Source organism: Pristis pectinata, chromosome 15 (genome assembly GCF_009764475.1).
Source record: "Pristis pectinata isolate sPriPec2 chromosome 15, sPriPec2.1.pri, whole genome shotgun sequence".
NCBI lineage: Eukaryota > Metazoa > Chordata > Chondrichthyes > Rhinopristiformes > Pristidae > Pristis > Pristis pectinata.
In genome coordinates, this window is record NC_067419.1 from 31221972 (window position 1) to 31239208 (window position 17237).

Below are 17237 nucleotides of genomic sequence, written 5' to 3' on the forward strand. Positions count from 1 at the left end.
ACAAACAACAAGGGTCCCAGAACTGATCCCTGTGGGACACCACTGGTCACAGACATCCAATAACAAAAACAGTCGTCTACCCTCACCTGTCTCATATTGGCAAGCCAATTTTGGATCTAATTTACCAACTTACCCTGGATCCCATAAACACTAACCGTATGAACCGGTCTCCCCTGCAGGACCTTGTAAAAGGCTTTACTAGCATTTATGTAGATCACATCTACAGCCCTGCCCTCATTGATATACCTTGTTATCTTTCCAAAGAATTTAATTATTTTGGTTAGACAGGATCTACCCTTGACAAAGCCGTGTTGGTTGTCTCTGATTAGTCCCTGCCTTTCCAAGTGATCATTAATCCTCTCCCAGAAATTTTTCCTGTAAATTACCTACAACTGATGTTACGTTCACAGGTCTGTAGTTACCAGGCTTCTCCCTACTGCCTTTATTGAAAAGGGAGACCACAATTGCCATCCTCCAGTCATCTGGTGCCTCGCTTGTGCTCAGCGGAAACTTAAAAATCTCAACCAGTGCCCCAGCAATCTCTTACCTTGCCTCCCATAGCAGCCTGTGATAAATCCCATCCAGTCCCAGGGATTTATCCATCTTTAAGCCTGTTAAGGCGTTGGGTACCTCATCTTCATTTACGGAGACCTGCACTAGACTTTCACCAAACCCTTTACTGAATTCTCCAACTACAAAATCTGTTTCCTTTGTGAATACTGATTGAAAAGTTTTCAGTTAGGACTTCACCTGCACCTTCTGGCTCTATCACAGATTGCCCTGTTGTCCCAAATGGGCCTTACTTTTTCCCTGGTTATTCTTTTGCCCATAGAACGCCTTCAAATTTACCTTAATTGTATCTGCCAGTGATATTTCATGACCCTTCTTAGCCTTTCTAACTTCCTTTTTAAGGACCTCCCTACACTTTATCTTATCTCTCTTTTCATACTCTTTGTGGCCCTCCCCCATCATTAGTTTCCTATTCCTGTTATATGCTTCCATTTTTTTCTTTATCCAATCCTCAATATCCCTTAACATCCGGGCACAATGTCTTGTTACCCATGGCTTTTACCCTTACAGGAACATGTTGGCCTTGAACTCTTGCTGTTTTTCCTTTGAATGCTTCCCACTGTGCAGATATAGACTTGCCTGCAAGTAGATGCTCCCAATCTACTTTTGTCAGGTCCTCCCATTTGTTAATGAAATTGGACTACTCAATTTATTACTGGCCCTTTCCTATCCTTTTCCATAAACACTTTAAAGTAGGGGGAATTATGTCACGGTCTCCAAAATAATCCCCTACTGATGCTCCCTTCACTTGGTCAGCTGCATCCTCCAAGATAAAGTCCAGTAATTCTTCTTCCCTTACTGGTCTTTCTGCATACGATATCAAAAACCTCTCCTGGATACACCTCAAAAATTTCATCTCCTCTCAGCCTTTAATCCAAAGGCAATTCAAGATAATATTTGGGAAATTGAAATCCCCCAATACAATAACCCTATTTTTATAAGATAAGGTATCTTCATTAGTCACACATAGATTGAAACACACAGTGAAATGCATCCTTTACGTAGAGTGTTCAGGGAGCAGCCGGCAAGTGTCACCATGTTTCCGGCGCCAACATAGCATGCCCACAACTTCCTAACCCATACATCTTTGGAATGTGGGAGGAAACCGGAGCACCAGAAGGAAACCCACGCTGACTCGGGGAGAACATACAAACTCCTTACAGACAGAGGCCAGAATTGAACCCGGGTCGCTGGCGCTGTAATAGCGTTACGCTAACCGCTACACTACGCTGCCTGCACTCTCTCTGATGTGTGCTTGCATATCTGTTCCTCTATTTCCTGTTGACTGTCATGAGGTCTGTAATACTTCCCCAGCAAAGTGACTACACACCTTTTGTTTCCAATCTCTACCCACATGGCCTTATTTGAAGAGCCTTCTAAGTTATCCTCCCTCCATACTGAAATAATGCAATCTTTGACTAACACTGCAGTACCTCCTTCTCTTTTACTCCCCTCTCTGCCTCTCATGAAAATTCTATACCTTGGGGTATTGAGTTGGCAGTCCTACCAATTTTTCAACCATGTCTCAGTGATGGCAACAATATTGTGGAGCCCCATGTTAATTAAAGCTTCTGCTTTACTGGCTGTACTCCTTTCATTAAAATAGATGCAATAAAGCTTTGAATTCCCTTGCTGTGCACTTACTCCTTTGTTCTGCCCATTGGACTGATCAGCTATTTCTCCTCTAGGTGATTGTACCTCTCCATCTGAACAACTACTCTGAGCCCCCTTCCCCTGCCAACTCAGTTTAAACGTTCCCAAACAGTGCCAGCAAACCTGCCAGCAAGGATTCTGGCCCCACTCTGGTTAAAGTGCAACTCATCCTGCTTATACAGGTCCCATCTTCCTCAGAAATGGTCCCATTGATCCAGGACCTACAGCCTGTCCTCCTGCATCATCCCCTCAGCCACACATTCATCTGACCTATCCTTCTATTCCTATGCTCGCTAGCTCGTGGCACCAGAAGCAATCCAGAGCTTGCAATCATTGAGGTCCTGCATGGGAGTCTTGAGTTTTGGGAGCTAGGTAGCCACTTAATGTAGCTGGATCTCATCTCTTTTCAATGTCAGTGGTACTTATATGTACCACGACCTTTCAGAATATCCTGCAGCCACTCCGAGACATCCTTGACCCTAATATAGTCTACCTTAGAAAGCTGTGGATGTTCGGTTGTTGAGTGTATTGTGTTGAGTCTAGGGGAGCTACAGAACTCTGAAATCTGGTAGGAACGTGGGCTTGAGGTGCAGGATCAGCCATGACTTTATTGAATAGCAGAGCAGCTCGAGGGCTGTATGTCTCACTCTAGCTTCTTAAGTACTATGTTAAACGCTTACAATGCTTGTATCCACCCCAGGGTGCTTTACATAGACATTGCACTCTGGGCATGTGGATAGTGCAAAATTCCAACAACACAGCAGAAAATACTTTGGGTGCTCCCACTTTGTGCAGTCAGTATAAAGGAAATGGTAAGGAGAACCATTAACAATTTTAAATTATTTTAAGACCTTGGAATAGCTGAAAGCAATTCCAGAGCAAAGAATCACTTTTGAACTACATTTATCGCTGTGATATGTGCACTAATGGTAGGCAATATGCTCACAGCAAAGACCTTTATACATCCAGAAGAATCAAAGAATGCAAAGGAATGAGACACAGCTAAATGTTCTTTCGAATGATCGGCTTTTGTTTTGGCCTGCGTGTTATTACCGAATCCATTTCCCAATGCTTCTGACTGATATATTTTCTATTATTCCAACCAGCTGTGCAGGGCTCGGGTATTATTCTGAAAACTGTGGAAGTGACTTTACACAAAGAAGGCAACACATTTGGATTTGTGATCAGAGGTGAGGAGGTTCATTTAGTAGTGCATCATAGCTTGCATTATTTCACCTTTCAACTGGTATCTGATACCTGGTTTCTTTTTGAGTGAAATTTTCTCAATGTATGGTTTGTTTTGTGCCCCTTTTATGCTAATTGTTAAATCTGCATTTTCTTTATGCAAAATTCACAGAATAGTCTGTGGATTAAAAAGTTTTAAGGGAGTTCTTGGATATAACTATGCCAGTATTTGATATTCTCTTTAGTAATTCCATTTCTAGAATGCATTCATTTCTCCCCTCTGCACATCCCTTGATCTAGGCTGGTGGAAATCTATTCCATCAAACATCACATTGTGCTCTGATTTATTACTATGAAAGTGGGTCATAGGTTTCTAGGAATACACTGGACTGCTGCCACCTCATCAGAAATTGCTGATACTCCAGATATTTTTGGTGTTTGGTGTGAATTCTGATGTTTATTCTCCCCCAGTGCAGATTGAGGCTGTTGTCATGACAACTGGTTTAAAAATCCATATTAAGCAAACCAGATGGATCTGACGCAATCAATTTGATGTTATAAAAATAACAAAGTATGATGAGATTGGGGGCAATTCAGCTTATTTCTGGAAAATAACATTCATGTTTGGTGTTGCTGTGATTGGAACTGGCAGGCCAATTTCTCTCTTCTCAAGAATCTTGCACGAGGTGGAACCTTACATATCAATGCAGACTATTTTTAGTACATAACATCTGAAGTGCAAGTGAAAATGTTCTATTACTCTCAAAGCAGTTAATCCTCAAGACAGTAGCAATATCTTCATAATCTTGTAGGTCGTGTGGCAAGATGCATATTGTATTGAGGCACGACTGAATTTCAAAAATTGTTTTGTAGCTGTAGTTATACCTGCAATGCTTGTCTCCCAAGTCTGCAACAAAACAACTTGGTTAGAGAGCTGAGTCTGTTATTTTCTCCACCTAATACTGAGAAATGCAAAGTGCTACCTCTTGATAGGAAGAAAGAGAAGAGGCAATGTAAACCACATATGAATAATTCAGGACTTACGACCCTGCTGATGAAGGGTCTTCAACCGGAAATGTTAACTTTGTTTCTCTTTCCACAGTTGTTTCCTGACCTGCTGATTATTACCAGCATTTTCGGTTTTACTTCAGTAGATTTGGACCACTAATGCGTCCTCTTCAGTCAATTAGGTCCAAGTTTACTGTAAGTGCTGTGCCCCGCTATTTTGACTGTGATGTGCAGGCCTCTACAGAGATTAAGTGACATATTGATTTCTACAATTCTGAATTATTTAGTGTGTGAGGAAATCCTTACAAGATTACATTTTTTTCCCCTCTCAAGTTTCTCTTCTGCATGTATTGATTGCCCTCTGATGTATAGTTGCTCAGATAACAATCATCCTTCAGTAACTTGCTCAAATGGGCTTCTTCATCTATGAGCCTCGATAGGTTGTGCTGGCAGGTCATTCAATCTTGGGAAGCCATTGCAGGCTATCCTAATTCTGGCCTTCCCACCATGCAAACATACTCTGGCTGCCAGGGACCTTGGTTAGCAGCTACCTATTCACCTTCCTCTGCTTCTGGGGACACTTGTTAGCTCCTTACCGCTAATATGCTTGAGATAGTGAATTTGGTTCAGCCAACATGTTGGCCTTTGGACCATGTGGGCAGTGAAGTTTGTCAGTTAGGAGAGCTGAAGAATGGATGTTGTGTAATTTCTTCTCTTTCTTTTCTCAGGAGGATCTCATGAAGACAGAAATAGATCACGTCCAATTGTAATAACATACGTTAGAGCTGGGGGACCAGCTGACAGGTAGAGTAACAACTGATCACAATTACCATGATTGGGTATTGCTGTTGCATCACCCGTCAAACGACGACAAGGCTTGTGGGATACAGTGGCATCCTCTGATCAAGTCGCATGTTTCTCTTCCCTGGTCATGCTACCATTGTTGCCACATATGCTCTGACCCATTTTTCCTGAGGATTGTATCCTGATGCTGCTGGTGCCATGTGCAAGAATGTTTCTTTTCCCAAGTGTCTGCCTCTCTTTTTAAGAGGACTCAGTGTATGCAACACATAGATGGCAGTTAACACTATTCATCAGGCAGTTTGCCCACAATGGTGTAGACTGTACTCTGTGACTACTATTAGGCCTTTACATGAGTTGATTTAAATGCCTGTGATTATTTCAACCCAAGCTTACAGTCAGATGTTTCCTTTGAGCTCCGGGCATAGCAATTTCTTCTGCATTTTCCATGAACAGGAGGGTTAAAAGGATATTGAATGACAGCAGATTCAGAAGCACTATCAATGTTCTGTCTCCATTTCATACTTTTAATACATAGGTGAAGAATGGTAAATGGTACATAACTGATGGGACTTGTAGATTATAGTTTGTTAGCAATTTGACTATACAAACAATTGTTAGCAGTCTCACTTAGAAAGGCATATCCAATGCAAGTGGAAGTTGTGTTCAGAATTTGATACTTTTGTAATTTTGGTGCTTCCTTTCTGCCTGTCCAAATCATTCCACAAAAGAGAAAATGCTAGTAACACTCAGCAGGTAAGACAGCATCAATGGAAAGAGAAACAAGTTAGGTTCAGGCCATTGACCTTTCCATAGATTCAGAGTGATCTGCTGAGTGTTTCTAGCATTTTCTATTTTTCTTTCCGATTTCCAACATCTGCAGATGTTTGATTTCTAAATCTAAACACACCCATTTTAACAAGAATGTGTAGATTTGGTTTTCTTTGGTGTATCAGTGAGAACGCTCCTCAAGCAAGAAACTGCCTCAGATTGTGGTTGAAATGTTAGCAAGCATGATTTACTAATTGATTTTGGATCCGTTGGATATGAATTTGAAATGCATATTTAGTCAGTGGTGATTTGCTGGTGCCCCTTGGTATTGTTGATTTTGTCTTTTTGTCTAGTGCCAATTTTCACTGCTTTTCAATTGTCTGATGCCTCTGATATCCTTGTATTTCAGTGCTAAGGATCATTTGAAGATATTTATTTGCCAAGGTGACGTGTTTAAAATGCTAGTTTATTGTTGAGAGAAACCGGTTGGTGAGAGTGAACAAATAAGCAATGATATCTATTTAAGTTAAAATGAGTCCTTGAGACTAACTGAAACATTTTTATCAATTCCTCAGACAATAACATAAAATGTAATTGAGAAACTTGAGCTATAATTATGAAATTATCCTTTGACTTTATTCCACCCTCACCTCCTCTAAATGAGATTGTATTTTTGAATTCCTTTCAGTATATGCACTTTTGGAACATTGTGAAGAGACTTGATCTGTTTTATTAAATTAATTGTGATGTGAAGGCCCCTGAGTGGGTGCAAAAATGTTTCACTAGTATAGTTTCTGGGCTGAGGGATTTAAGCGATTAGATTTGTTAACCGGATTTTGAAGTTCCCCTTCTGTCTGTTAGAAGATCACACAGTTCCACAGTTTACTTCAAACACGTTTATTTAGCAATATATTGCTAGGGAGAAATCTCCTTACTCTATCGTGGAGCTTGCTGCGGAGTTCTCCGAAGTACAAAGGAGTAAGCAGTTACTTATACAGACATTGTCACGCACACTTTAATTAGCCAGGCTCCACAGTTCCGGGTTGAACAGAAAATGGACAAAGGGCTACTGCAGATGGACAAAGAGCAGCCTCACACCCCAGGTTCAGCTAATCGTTTTGCAGTCGGGTGAGACAAAGGCAGGTATCACCTTCATTGTTTGAGATAGCCTTCCCATTTCCCGTTAAGATTGACTATCATCTCCATAGTCAAACATAATGGGAATCCAATTAAGTTCCAGACACAGCAATTACCACACAGCACCCAGCCCAGGAAAGCAGTGGTGTGGCTGTTCTGGCCTGAAGGACACTTTTTAAAGCAGTATTTCAAGCAGCCATAATTCTCATCCATCTTAAGATATGAATACAGTTATAGTTTATTAATCCTACACCTCCTCATTCCCCCCTTTTATCATATCATGATAACCTAGAGGGGTGCTTAGAATGGGGTCGATAGATTATTAATAAGGACTTTTCAACAAGTATTCAAGCAGGTCAGCACCAAAGAGCATATTATTATAATAACTATAAGCCCTATTGCTCCACGCAGCAGGTATGATGCCGCTGACCCTCCCATCAGCCACCCCAACCAACCCTTCCCTCCTGCAAGTCCCTGCCCAAAGTTATCTACTTGCTTCTGAATATCCAGAATGGCATGGGAAATATTGTAGGTCTCATCCCTAACATTGCTGACACATTTATCCCCTATTATGGCACATACTCCTCCTTTCTGAGCTAACAGGTAGTCCACAGCGTACCAGGTCTGTTGGGCATAAAGTCGAAGTTCCACCATTTCCTGGTTCATTGCCTCCGGGCCCTTGATGGTGCTGTTTCCCAGCACGGTCAGTCCGCAGACGAGGTAGTTCCGATTGTTTGCGGCCATGGTCCCTGCTGAGCCCCCTTGAGAGAGAGCACTCAGAAACGCATAGCCTAACGATGATCCCACTACCCCAGGGTCCATCCATTCTTCGCAGAATTCCTTACTTACTGACCGTGCTGCAAGTCTTCGTCGGATACAAGCCTTCTGGGAGCAGGGGACCGTGACTGGCCCAATTGCTCCTACTGCGAACCAGGCTGGCAGAGTGGGGGTGGCGGTGGTATAGGTACCATTGAAAAGGAGCACATACCCTTCCTTGGCCTGGTAACAGGTTATATTGCCCACTTACTGTGGACTAGGCATCTGAGAATACCAAGTGATTCCAGCAACTCTCCTCCCATGAATTCTCAGATCACTTTCCCTGGTTAGTCATTCCAAAGAGACATTTGATACTTTCACATGGGTACCATTCCCTTCCCCACAAACCCATTGCTCCCCTGAAAGTAGTTCAACACACCTAGTGTTGGCACACTCACATGTAAACCATCCTCCCCTTAATGCACACTTTCTCTCTCTACAAGTGGTGGTGGCACATGATAGTGGGTGCTGTACTATCACTAGCCCACAACCCCATCCCTTACCATTGAAGCAGTGGGGGAAGGACTGGTGGCTAGTTGTGCTGCTTGGGTCTGCTGTGGTTCCTTGCAAACATTTATCTGCAGCACCCTCCTGTAAGATCCTGTCTGCCCAATGCACTTTGTTTTCGAGTATTCATAACTTAAGAGAGCCCTGGGGCTCCAGCTTGGTGTGGCTACAAAAAGACTTTTACTGATTCTGCCAAGGGGTAGCAAACAGTGTGATTGCCATGCAGTGGTATATGGGCTTTGTAAAATAAATTGTCCTCTAATGCCCACACACGAGTACCGGTAATGATGAAGAATCCAAATTTAAGAAGCGTCATTTTCCCCCGGTAGCCATCGTTTACAGTCACTTAGATGAATCCAGCGTTCCTGGCCCTGTACTTTCACCGCTGTAGGGGTCTGCAGTAGTATCTGGAGGGGCCTTTCCGCCGAGGTCCCAGCTTAGGTCATTCCCAGTCCCGTATCAGCACCAACTCTCCAATTTCTAGGTTAGGCAACTCCACATCCTTTCCCTCCTGCTGCGTAAAGGCGCTCTTTACCTGTGAATGAAGGAACTTCAAAGAGGTCGTAAGTTGCCTGAAATATCTTTGTAGTTCATTCCCCATAATATTAAGGTCGACCTGGGTGGGGAGCTGGGGTTCTTCCCGGGTGTCCATAGGCGTGGTATAAAGCTAATGGGAGAACCTTCAGCCAATTTAGACCTGTCTTCTGACACTAATTTAGTTAATTTATTCTTCAGGGTGCCGTTGGCTCGTTCTACTATACCCACTGCCTGAGGGTGGTAGGTGCAATGGAACTGTTGTTTGATATGCAGTGCTTCGCACAACTCCTTATTTATTTTCCCTATGAAGTGAGGACCATTGTCTTAACTAATCTGTCGAGGTATCCCAAACCTTAGTATGATCTCTGTAAGCAATAATTTCACCACCGTTGAGGCCTTATTGTTAGTGGTAGGAAAAGCTTCAATCCATCTACTAAATACATCAACAATAATAAGACCTTGGTTATAGCAGTGTACACACGGTAATTCAATAAAATCGAGTTGTATACATTCAAAAGGTCCCCCTGGCAAGGGGGTTCTGCCTGCGGCGCACCTCACCCCTTTCCCAGCATTGGTTTGTTGGCATATTAAACATGATCGTATTTTGCCTTGTGCTGCTTCCTCCAATCTGGGGTGCCACCAGGTGAGTAGTAAAATATTACTCATTCCCCCCTTGCCAAGGTGGGTGTCAGAATGCTGGCAGTCAATAAGCATTGGTAGCAAAGAATCAGAATTGACCGACTGGAGTGGTCCAGAGGCCATGTGGCGCAGAGTGCGTACACCCGTACGCCTTCCATACGTGTTTTTCTGAGTCAGGGGCATCCCCCTGTAAGTGCTGCACAGTAACCATGTCTCGGGTACCCTGCGTTGCTATTGTCGGTTTCTAAACAACCGCCTGTTTTTCCGCAGTCGAAACGATATCAGTCTCCCGGTGTGCTGCCAATTTTGCCTCTGCATCTGCCCTGTTATTGTCCTGTGTTATTAGGGAGGCGTCTGAGAGGTGGGCTGAGCATTTGATGATGGCCAGTTTATTAGGGAGGAGGATGGCTTGGAGGAGGTTCTTCACGTAAACCGCATTCTGTATGGGGCTGCCTGTAGACATCAGAAATCCTCTGTGTGCTCATAGTTGACCAAAATCGTGGGCGGCTCCAAAAGCATAGCGGGAATCAGTAAATATATTAGCTACTTTGTCCTTGGCTAAAGCACAGGCTCAGGTAAGGGCGAAAAGTTCTGCCTTTTGGACAGAGACTGGGGGCTGCAAAGACGCAGACTCCGCAATGTGGGAGTTATCTACTATAGCGTAACCACAAAGGCGCATTCCCTGTTCCGAAACGGAGGAACTGCCGTCGACATACAGGTTTAAGTCTGCTGGCTGGAAGGCTTTATCTGAAAGGTCCGGACAGGGTGTAGTCAAAAAGTGGTTACGCAGTAAACAGTCATGTGGTGGGTCTTCAAGATCCTCAGGTGGGGTCTCTAGGAAGGAGGCAAGGTTAATGGTGGTACAGTATGCAAAGGAGAGGAGAGGGTTATTCAGGAGCGCTGTCTCATATTGGTTTAAGCGGGCCTGGGTAAGGTGTTGGGTCTGATGGGAGGTCAGGAGTGCTGTTACGGTATGGGAAGAATAAACAACCACGGACCATTGCAGGGTTATATTGGAGGCTGCTGTTACGAGGGAGTAGATTGCTGGAAGCATCTGAGAGCAGGGTGGAAGTCCCCGAGCAACCGAGTAGAGTAATATGCCTCTGGTCTTTTTCTATCCCCATGGGCTTGAGTAAGGACGGCTGTGGCACAGTCCTCCAGAACATTCACAAAAAGCTGGAATGGGCAATCATATAGGGATCGTCCCAGGGCTGGGGCACTGGCAAGGGCCTGTTTGAGCTTATCAAAGGCCTCCTTTTGTTCCTCTGTAAGTTCAAAAGATCCCACGGACTGGCTGGAAGCCAGGGGTGTGAGGTGCTTAGTAAGGAGGGCCACGTTAGGTAGCCACTGCCTGCAGAAATTTACTAAACCTAAGAAGGCGCGCATACCCTTCGGGGTAGCGGACGGTGGGATAGCAATGATGGGAGCAATACGTTCAGGGGTGAGCTGCTGCTCAGTGGCGCTTAAAAGGGTGCCCAGAAATTTTACCTGGTGCTGGGTTCGTTTTACTTTCTGTGGAGGTATCACGTATCCCCAGGGTGGAGTGCATTAAGTAATCTGTTGGTGTCCGCGATGTTGGCGAGCTCCGAGGGACTTGCTAATGAAAGGTCATCAACATACTGGACAACAGTGGATTCGTCAGAAAGTTGTAACTCTTGGAGTTGTTTATGCAAAACTTGGGAGAAAATAGTCGGGGAGTGTGTAAAACCTTGCAGGAGACACGTCCAGGTGTATTGCTGACCTTGGAAGGTGAAAGCAAACAGGTACTGCGGTTCGGGGGATAAGGGAATTGCAAAAAATGCGTGCTGGAGATCTTTGAGTGTAAAAATACAGAAGTTGGCCAGGATGTTACTGAGGATGGTGGCGGGGTTCGGGACCACGGGATGCAGTGGCTCCACTATATCATTGACCTTACGCAGGTCTTGTACCAGGCTCCTGGTATATCTGAATTGTCCCAATGACATAATGTATAAAATCCTCCGGGTTGGTTTTATGGTTGGGCGCCTGACTCATGATTAGGCACATCTCCTGAGGTTTCCAAGGGGTGTAAATTTGGATCGTGGGATTAGCGGGTGCTCAGGCTGGATTGGGATTGGGGAGCTGTCTTTTAGCCTTAATTCCCTTTTCCCTTATTCAGCATAGGTGATGGGTCGGGACCTCTATGGTCGTCATTATTAGTGGTAGAATCGGAGTCGTAATCATTGTCCGTCTGTCCCCTACCAAAAGGTTCCGCTGTATGTCTGTGGCTTTCGAACCGTTCGGAGGCGCCCTCTCTCTCTGTCTGAGGTGATTTCTGGTTCGGGACATGACAGGGTCAAGGGACTGTTCTTGTGACGGGACTTGGCTGGCAGTAATGGCTTGCGGACTAGCCACATTATTTGGGGGGTAGATAGGGGCTGTGGGTCGAACCCTCCAATCCTCCTCACTCTCGTCCGTAATGTTTTTTGGAACAACAGGGGCACACTAGACATGTCGGAAGGTACCTCCACTTTTTATTACTATTTCTACGTTTTTCCTCATTCTTCTGATCTACCCGTTCCCTTTCCCTTCTGCTTCTCTCCGCATTGTGGTCTCTGCACTGAGACCCCAGAACTTCCCAACTCTTGGGATTGCCTTTCTCATCACATACACTAATCTCTCTTCTACGTGCATTATGTTCCCAACTATTCTGTTTAGATCTATTTGTTAGGTCTTCAGCCGTTTTTCTCCAAGTAGATATTAATATTTGCCATTTTTCCCCAGTGTTGCTTTCCCAAACTGCCTTTTCTGCCTTTTGGCACTTATCCAAATCCCCAGGTTCCCCCCTAATAGCCATATTTCATATCCCAATTCTTTATTGAGGCATGCCAATAATTTGCGGAAGTTATACTCATTTTTCGGATCGTCTTTACATAGTTCAGATAGTGGGGTATTGGACCCAGACTTATCAAGAGTTTGTCCCTTTTTTTTCTTACTCTCTCTCTCCTTTCTTTAACCATACGGTAAAGATAGCTGCGATTATCTTATGATCGGTCTCTTTCCTTCACCCACTTCAGGTTCCTGACCTTTCCGTGGGGGATTTCCCCTCTTAAGAACCGGTCTAAGGCAGGGTGGTAGTACCGGAGAACCAATCTGAATACTTAGAGCTCTAAACTTTAAAATTCACGAACTTAAACTAACCCTGACTGGTGACTTGAACCCCAAACCTTAAATTGACCCTTGACGTTAACAGGGGCGTCCAAGCCCAATCATATAAAACTTGCCCAAGGCAAACCACAAATGAACCTTGACATTAACAGGGGCATCCAAGCCCAAACATATAAAACTTGCCCAAGGCAAACCACAAATGAACCTCGAATAACCTTGATTTTAACCCCAGTTCTCTTACCTGTGGCACTCAGACAGGTTCGCGAGGAGTCCATCAGAGGATTTTCGTTAAGTGAAGGGATCGGTCAGGAGTCCGGCTGCCCGAGAGGGATCAAGGTGAAGTTTACCTTGTGGGCCCTTCTGTCTCAAGTAGTCATTGTCCCTGTCGATCGCTCACGCCACTTCCGAAACCTCATCTTGGACTCCTGGCTGGCTCGCCAAATTGTTAACCTGATTTTGAAGTTCCCCTTCTGTCTGTTGGAAGATCACACAGTGCCACAGTTTACTTCAAACATGTTTATTTATCAATATATTGCTGGGGAGAAATATCCTTACTCTATTGTGGAGCCTGCTGTGGAGTTCTCTGAAGTACAAAGGAGTAAGCAGTTATTTATACAAACATTGTCACGCACACTTTAATTAGCCAGGCTCCACAGTTCTGGGTTGAGCAGAAAACGGACAAAGGGCTACTGCAGATGGACAAAGAGCAGCCTCACACCCCAGGTTCAGCTAATCATTTTGCAGTCGGGTGAGCCAAAGGCAGGGTTGAGCAGAAAACGGACAAAGGGCTACTGCAGATGGACAAAGAGCAGCCTCACACCCCAGGTTCAGCTAATCATTTTGCAGTCGGGTGAGCCAAAGGCAGGTATCACCTTTATTGTTTGAGACAGCCTTCCCATTTCCCGTTAAGATTGACTATCATCTCCATAGTCAAACATAATGGGAATCCAATTAAGTTCCAGACACAGCAATTACCACACAGCACCCAGCCCAGGAAAGCAGTGGTGTGGCTGTTCTGGCCTGAAGGACACTTTTTAAATCAATATTTCGAGTAGCCATAATTCTCATCCATCTTAAGATATGAATACAGTTATAGTTTATTAATCCTACACCTCCTCAGATTGATTGGAGGAGGGAGGTTGTTAGCATTGGAGCAAAGATGGTTGAGTGGATATCTGAAAGGGATATAAGACCAATAGCCGTTTAGAGAGAGTAACCAGAGGGAACCACCACCCTTACCTTCCCCCCCTCCCCCACCCCCCAACCATCTTGCTCAGTATGTGGGATCTGAAATACATTGCTTGTGATGACAGTGGAAACAAAGTTGATCAATGCTTTTGAAAGGAGATTAGGTGGGCACTTGGGAGAATAATTAAAGGGCTATAGGGAAAGAGTGTGGGAATGGTACAGACAGGATTGCTTTACAAGCAGATGGCATGGACTCGATGGGTTGAATGGCAGCTTCCATCCCATAATGATTTTATACTTCTTGTGGCTCCTTGCAATTATTGAACTTGTGTCATTGAATGTGATGATATTCACACTGAAAGAATCATGATTTAAAATTATCACATTTATTGATTAGTAATGAAGATGAAAAAGATCAGGTGGTCATTATAAAACAACCCAGTTGTTCATTCAGCATGTAATGTTCGTAACTGAGTCTTGCCCAACCAATGTAATTTAGTTACTTTGATGGCTCAATCTTTTAATGAGTATGTCTCTAAATTGTTAATTTTCATTTTTATCCTCCAGAGAAGGCACAATAAAGGTTGGCGACAGGCTGTTGAGTGTTGATGGAATTCGGCTTCTTGGAACAACTCATGCAGAAGCAATGAGCATTCTCAAACAGTGTGGGCAGGAAGCAACATTAATAATCGAATATGATGTATCTGTAATGGGTACGTTGAGTTTCTGGACAAGTCCTTGATCTCCATCAAGACCTTGATCTCTTTTAACTACTATTTCTTTTTAAAGAGTCATTTTATATCAGCTGCAGCCAACTGCGTTCTAATAGGAACTTGGCAAGTGTAACGGTATCATCTGTGGGTTCATTATGAGGTGAACTATTTCTGGTTCGCTTGTATGAGCTTGCAGGTAAATCGATCTGTTCACTTTAGCATTCACAAGTTCTATTCAAACCAGTGTCCGAGACAAGAGGGTGATGTTTCTAAAATTAAAATTAATCACCAAAATAAATGAAATAAATCTTTATTCAACTTAGAGTTTCACAGGCCAGTCACAGCAGTAGCTTTGATATTATTTGTTATTTCTATACAATGGTACTTTTCTACTTAATAATTTGTGAGTACTGTGCCTTCTAAAAAAGTTCACCTTGTGTAATAAAATTTGACAGTTTTTATTGCCTGCAGTATTTGCAGTTGGCAAGGTTTATTTACTTTTACTAAATTCTTCATTGTTTTTGTTTATTCTCTTGTAAAAGATTTATCATGATTTTTTATCTAATTGTTGCAGTCTGTTTCTTGTAAAACTATCATTGCATGTGCAACTTACAAAAGGATATTTAAGGCTAATTACAGCATCTATGTGTAACTTTTTTTCAGATTCTGTGGCAAATGCTTCTGGCCCACTGATGGTGGAAGTGGCGAAAACCCCTGGTTCTAGCTTGGGCATTGCTTTAACTACCTCACTATACTGTAACAAGCAAGTCATCGTCATAGACAAAATAAAGGCTGCCAGCATTGCTGACAGGTATGCACGTGTGCTGAAGTGGCACTCCTGTGGATCGCTTAGTTATATGGTACCAATCCATATTAGAATTTGTATCGTAATATAAAATATAATCACCTTCAGGAGTTAACCAAGACTTTATATTCCATTAAATCTGGTGATATATTTAAAATGCTGGTTTAGTGTTGAGAGAAACTAGTTGGTGAGAGCACACAAATAAGTCAAAATTTTTAAGTCAAAATTAATCCTTGAGACTAATTAAAACAGGATTATTTCATTGATGCCTTCAGACAACAACAGAAGATGTAAGGAAATAACTTTAGCTGTAACTATGGAATTATCTTTTGATTCCATCCTCACCTCCAGATGAGACTGCATTTTCCATTTCCTTTCAGTATATACATTTTTGGAAGATTATGAAGAAACCTGATTAGTCTTATTCCCAATTATTGTGAACCAGAGTGGGTTCAGGAAAGATTTACCAGAATAACAAACAACTGCTCCGTTTATGGACAGGTCTGTGGTTCCCACATTGGCCTCATCAGCCACCACAGAACTCATAAAGCCTGGAAGCAAGACATCCTCATTGCCGAGGGACTGCCTAAGAAGGAGAAGGAGGTTTAGTCCAATGGATTTGATTGAAGGCCTGCATCCCAATGTGCTTTGAGGTGCACAGTAATACTCCAGCTGACTGTGTCACCATGTTGCACTTGTTATTGGCCACACAATGAGTTCCCATTTCAATGATTACATCAGGGGCAATGGTCACCATGGTCCTACCAAAGGAATCCAGATGGACCTAATGTGGTGGGGCGGATGGCTGCTTTGAGAAAACAATTGGAGCCGTTATTCCATTAAATTGTAATTTGGTAATATTTTTGAACTTAGATCGGTTTATTTATTGCTGTCTGGGCATCACAGATAACAACTCAGGCAAAATCCTTAATGTAAAATTAAACTTGCATTTTAGAATATGGAACTTTTATCTACTGGTGTTGAAATCAAGGAGCATCTGTGGTGTTCTTCTTGCTGTTGTGTCAGTTTAAGTTATGCCTGTGATCTAAAATGTTTGTGTGCCGACAGATGTGGGGCCTTGCATGTTGGAGATCACATACTTTCGATTGATGGCACCAGCATGGAATATTGCACGTTAGCCGAGGCGACACAGCTCTTAGCCAGTACCTCTGAACATGTCAAACTAGAGCTGCTTCCATATCACCAAACACGATTTGCTCTGAAGGGACCGGAACACGGTGAGTATTCCGATGTTTATTTGTGCAGACTCTACACTTGATGGGAATGCAAATAGAAGCTGACGACCAAAGTTCAAGTAATTTAGTGAGACAATTGAAACACAAGGTAGAGCTGGTGTCGTCTTCACTCTTGGGCTTCAGATGATTATCAATAACAGTATTAGTTGTTTTCTTCCCCCTATATTAATGCCTATTTTTCATAGAATGGTTGGAAGGAAGCCATTCAGTCCATCTATTCCAATCCAGCTTTACACCAGAGCAGTTCAGCTAGTCCTACTCACATCCCTCTCCACAGAGCCCTTCAAATTCCTTCCTTTAACATGCTCATCCAACTCCCTTTTGAATGTTGCAACTGAATCTGTAGGTTGGTACCACCAGTGGGAGCAGTTTCTCTCTATCTCTGTCTATACCCTCCTAATTTAAAATACCTCCATCAGATCTCTTTGCGACTTCCTCTCTTCCAAGGAAAACAACCCCATCGTCTTCAGCTGATATACTAAAATCCCTCATCCCTGATATCGCTTTGGTAAATCCCTTCTGCAT

The 17237-nt window shown here is 43.2% G+C and overlaps 1 protein-coding gene across 1 annotated transcript in view; it reads left to right on the plus strand.

Annotated features, from left to right (window-relative positions):
• Positions 1-17237, plus strand: part of grip1 (glutamate receptor interacting protein 1) — a 335983-nt gene that overhangs the window by 257346 nt on the left and 61400 nt on the right. Inside the window, 5 exon segments of the mRNA XM_052029773.1 lie at positions 3330-3413; positions 5145-5220; positions 14506-14651; positions 15315-15462; positions 16525-16694. Coding sequence (XP_051885733.1) covers positions 3330-3413; positions 5145-5220; positions 14506-14651; positions 15315-15462; positions 16525-16694 — 624 coding nt within the window.